This window comes from Xiphophorus maculatus, chromosome 10 (assembly GCF_002775205.1).
Source record: "Xiphophorus maculatus strain JP 163 A chromosome 10, X_maculatus-5.0-male, whole genome shotgun sequence".
NCBI classification, from domain to species: Eukaryota; Metazoa; Chordata; class Actinopteri; order Cyprinodontiformes; family Poeciliidae; genus Xiphophorus; species Xiphophorus maculatus.
In genome coordinates, this window is record NC_036452.1 from 13,479,620 (window position 1) to 13,484,290 (window position 4,671).

General features: G+C 36.6%; 1 protein-coding gene across 1 annotated transcript; it reads left to right on the forward strand.

Moving 5' to 3' along the window:
- The first annotated feature begins 773 nt into the window (after positions 1–773).
- On the forward strand, positions 774–4,671 carry tekt3 (tektin 3). Its single transcript, XM_005794696.2, has 7 exons — positions 774–1,343; positions 1,965–2,048; positions 2,136–2,206; positions 2,307–2,450; positions 2,989–3,211; positions 4,003–4,157; positions 4,445–4,671. The coding sequence occupies exons 1-7, from the start codon at positions 774–776 to the stop codon at positions 4,659–4,661; spliced, it is 1,464 nt and encodes a 487-aa protein (XP_005794753.1). The 3' UTR covers positions 4,662–4,671.

Below are 4,671 nucleotides of genomic sequence, written 5' to 3' on the forward strand. Positions count from 1 at the left end.
AACAGGGGACAAGCAATCATCTCGGTAAGTCTTTTGGATTTTGTTGGTAACCTAGATTTATTTATTTATTAACAGCTTTGAGGGTTCATTTTAATTTGAACAGTCAACAGCATTGCTATTCTGATATTTTTTAAACATAAAGTGGATGAACTCATAAGCAAAACTTAATTTGGATACAACTGCAAAGAAACTATATACTCATATCTATGCTTATTTAGAAGATTTTAGAATGAAAGCAGTTCATGAGTAACTGTTTCCTTCCTTTTTGATATATTTTAGTCACATTTTATAAAGGATACAACCAACAAAGACTATTAAGTAATACAGTATTAGCTCTATTATAGATATTCAGTGACATAATGACCGCAGATCCTTGAGACTTTGATTTTAAAAGCATTTTTTTAAATCGTCAGTTATAGGTTGCTTTTTGTTTTTGTTAAACAAGCCTCTTCCAAATGCATAAATGTAAACAATTATTCCCTTAAAGCAAATTACTAATATATTTAGTAACATTGAATCATAGCTATGCAGATGATATTTCACTATTACTCAAAATGCTTGAAGCTTGGGATAGTAAACTCAAACCTGATTGAAAAGTTTCCACAACCTTATCATTGACTTACCTTGTGTGTTTCTTTGTCTTTCATATTTTAAATTTCATTAATAAATTTCTTCATTCACATATTTCATGACATGTTTAAACATTTATAATATTAGCGTTTCACATTTTCACATACGTTTTTCTGCAATTTCAAAATAGAGAGGAGGAAGTTATGGAGCTGCTCGGATCAACTCTGACGACAACCTATGCTCGGCCAAAAACCAGCCACTTCCTCCCTGCCATCTCCACTATGGCATCCAGCTATCGTAACACTCAGCCAGCCTTGGGGAGAAGTCCCAGTGCCAATATGTGGAGAACAAACAGTTATTACAAGAGCAGCAGTGCTCTCCCATTGACCTCCTCCACACAGCGGGATCATTTTGATTTGGTTCGAGCCAACACTGCTTTCTACCCCTCCAACAGGACCATGCTGACGAACCGGTACACCCCGGACGACTGGTACAAGTCCAACCACAGCAATTACCGGGAGTCAGAGTCTTCAAGAAAGAGTGCAGAACGACTGAGGAAAGACACCATCAGGCTGATGCAGGACAGGGAGCAGCTCACCAGAAGAACGCAAGAAAACACCAGCAAGAACATTGCAGAAAGGGTCAATGATATTGTCTTCTGGAGGTCTGAGCTCAGCCATGAGATTGACAATATGGTGACAGAGATTGCAGCACTCAGTGAAGTGAAAAAAAGGTTGGAGAGAGCCTTAGCAGAGACCGAGGGGCCTCTTAAGGTTAGAATGGGTTTTAATAGTTTACACTGGTTCACAACAAATTTAAATGCACTAATCATTCATTTATGTTGAGTACCATGATGCAAAAATTTCACTCTGTGATTCAAGCTTAATATAAGTAAATTGGCAAATGTGTTCACAGTCAATGTAATTCTTAGTATTTAACAAAGAACTACAAGTTTTCTTTGAGGAAACAAAAAGATTGTAGTTACTCTACCTTTGCGAAATGCTGCAGTGCCTTTTCTGGATAAAGTGTTTAATTAGGCCACCTTATTGCCATGGCAGAGTGCTGGTCATTACCCACAGTGAGTCAACTTGATCTAACTGAAGATCCGATGACAGGTCTATCTTGCAAAGCTAATATCATGTAGCAGAAAGTTTTCTTTGAGGTTTCTCCAGGCAACTGAAACTAGAGCACACCTGAAACACAGGACAACATTCATGCATGCATTATACTTTCACAAAAGGACACTTCATGTGCTTATCTAGCATTTTCGAACAGTTATTCACCTGCTTGAGCATAGTAAGACAAGCCTTATGTTGGACGTGTTCACTTTTGATCAAAACACAAATTAATAATACCTCCCCAGCTTGTTTTAGTCACTATGATTCTGTTAATAGGTGTCTCAAGAATGTTTGTACAACAGAGAGAAGCGGATGTCTATCGACCTGGTACACGATGATGTAGAAAAAGATCTAATAAAGGTAAAACAACAGTGATTGTCTTAGGTCTAAAACCAAACTTATTAAATGTAAATGTTACAATTTACCCTCTACCTATACTGTTGAAAGGAAGTAGAGGTTATAAAGTCATGTCAGGAAAGGATGAGGCGCCATCTGGACAGAGCCATTGCCCAGCTGGCGTAAGGATAAAAAAAAAAGATAAAAATAAAACATGAATCTTTATAAATTTCAACAACAATTATAACAACTGATTTTATGATTCATGTCTACCTTCAAAAGGTCAAATCGAGCGGCCCAACATGAGTTGGAAAAAGACATGAGCGACAAAGTATCTGCTCAGAGGATTGATGACAGGTGCCACCATTTGAGGAACACATCAGACGGCATCGGCTATTACAGAGGAATCGACAGAATAGACCATTCGTGAGTATGGACTTAAAGATAAAAGGTTACTCTTATTATGCCAAATGTTAGCTATAAGTTGTAAAACAATCATTCAAGATCACTGCTCTCTTGTCTGAATTTCTCCAAGACAGCCTTTTATGCTGCTTTAGCATGGTGTTAACTGACTTAAGTAGGCTACTAAAATGCATATAGGTGGACTTTGGGAAACACGTGACCATGTTGTGCTGGTCAGACAAAGAGAAATATTGATTGTGTTACTTTTTTTTTTCTACCGTAATCTTTAAATCGCAGATAAAGAAGGAAGTAAATAATCCATCAGTGAAGAGAGAGTACAATGTTTTCAAGGTACTTAAAGCAGGTCTTAAGGTTGAATGCCAGATCGTTTTCCTTCACTAGTGCTCCAAACTCTTTCAAGAAATTATCACATTTGAGGATAGCTTGTTATTTGGATATGACAGGCAAATGACTCAGAATTGTCATTATGTTTGTATCTCATCTTCAAAGTCACATATAGAAACCAAAAATAAATGTATGCATCTCTTTTCCTCCTTGCCAGAGTTTCTCTGCCAGACACATGGTCCAAATTCACAGACGACAACATCCTGCATTCCCAAAGCGAACGGGCTAACTCTCACAAGCTCAGGGACGAGATAGAAATCTTGCTAAACACAACATCCAATGAAATGTGGAACCAGTTCAACAACGCCAATGTCGCCTTTACTAACCGCATCTCAGAAACGGCTGATGCCAAGAACAACCTGCAGGCACACCTAGCTAAGGTCCTTACAGTTTCTACATGGCTTTATTTAAATATGTCACAAAAGATTCATCTGATTATCAAGACTATTTTTTCTCAAAATTGTATTTATTTTTTAGTTATTATTATTATTATTATTATTATTATTATTATTATTATTATTATTATTTTGTTGTTTTATTCATTTTCTCCTCATAGAGACAGTTGGAGAAAAACTAAACAAAACTAAACAAATTCACTTACTGTTGTCTCATTATATTTTCTAATATAAACAGGAAATTATACCTTAACACAAGTGTTTGTTTTCACACAGTAAATCTTTATTTTACACCTAGTATTATCTTCAAAAGTGGCCTGAAAAATTCAAAAGGTAAGGCCTACAGGGAATGTTTCTCCTTTAATAGACTATGTACTGTACATATGTACTCTAGGAGAGCTCTAAGAGACAGCTGGTTATTTGTGGCATATTTGACAGTGAGTCCCTCTGTTTGGAGTAGCGGGAAATTATATTTGGATTTCATTTAATGCATTTCAACACTAACAGTAGCTGTGATATCAGGTACACTGTTCATAGTAAATTTACTTGCAAGCACCACAATGATAAGTTAAAAAGAATTGGTTCAAAGGAAATTTTTACATTAACTGTCTCTTAAGAAATTCTTAAAATTCCACACATTTTGAAAGTTAGATACAAAAATAAAGAAGATGACCGACAGTAAAACTCCATAAAACACAAACTCATCTTTGACAGCCTGATCTAGAGATAATTTTTGCAATTACTGTATTTTGATAATTATTTGTGCTCTTAACCAGACTTTGCAGGAGATCTTTCAGACCGAGATGTTGATTGAATCTCTGAAGAAAGCTCTAAGAGACAAGGAGAACCCACTCAAAGTGGCCCAGACTCGACTCGAGGAGAGGACACGTAGGCCCAACGTAGAGCTTTGCAGAGACAACCCACACTACTGGTAAAGAGTCAGAGCTCATTCTAATCAATCTTTTTTTAGTTATACAGAAAGTAGAAAATTGTAATGTCTACTTAATTATAGTAGAGTAAAGTCTCTATCAACAGGTCAGAACTTTATAAGATCTTAGCTTGGAAATTGGTCACAAAATATGTGATCTGTACATGTCAACTAAATATACACTAAAAAAATATAGATTCCTACTATACTTTATGTGCTGAAGTGAAGTTCTATGTTTTCACTAAAAGAAAAATAATCAGTAAGCTATCTGTCTGTCCTTGACTCTTCAGGCTTGTAGGCGAGGTGAGAGAGATTGAAGACACAATCCAAAAACTTCAAGAGAGACTGATGGAGGCAGAAAACACTTTGCAGATACTGGTAAAGACAAAAGTGACTCTGGAGCATGACCTGTCCATCAAGGCCCATTCTCTCTTCCTAGACCAGGAGAAGTGCATGGGAATGCGAAAGTGCTTTCCCAGCCTGCCACGCCTGGTGGGGTATACATAAAAACAGAATT

Coding starts and splice junctions, on each gene's coding strand:
- tekt3 (XM_005794696.2), top strand. CDS start 774: ATGGAGCTGCTCGGATCAACTCTGACGACAACCTATGCTCGGCCAAAA. Junction 1,344..1,964: donor AGACCGAGGGGCCTCTTAAG/GTTAGAATGGGT, acceptor TTCTGTTAATAG/GTGTCTCAAGAATGTTTGTA. Junction 2,451..2,988: donor ATCGACAGAATAGACCATTC/GTGAGTATGGAC, acceptor CCTCCTTGCCAG/AGTTTCTCTGCCAGACACAT.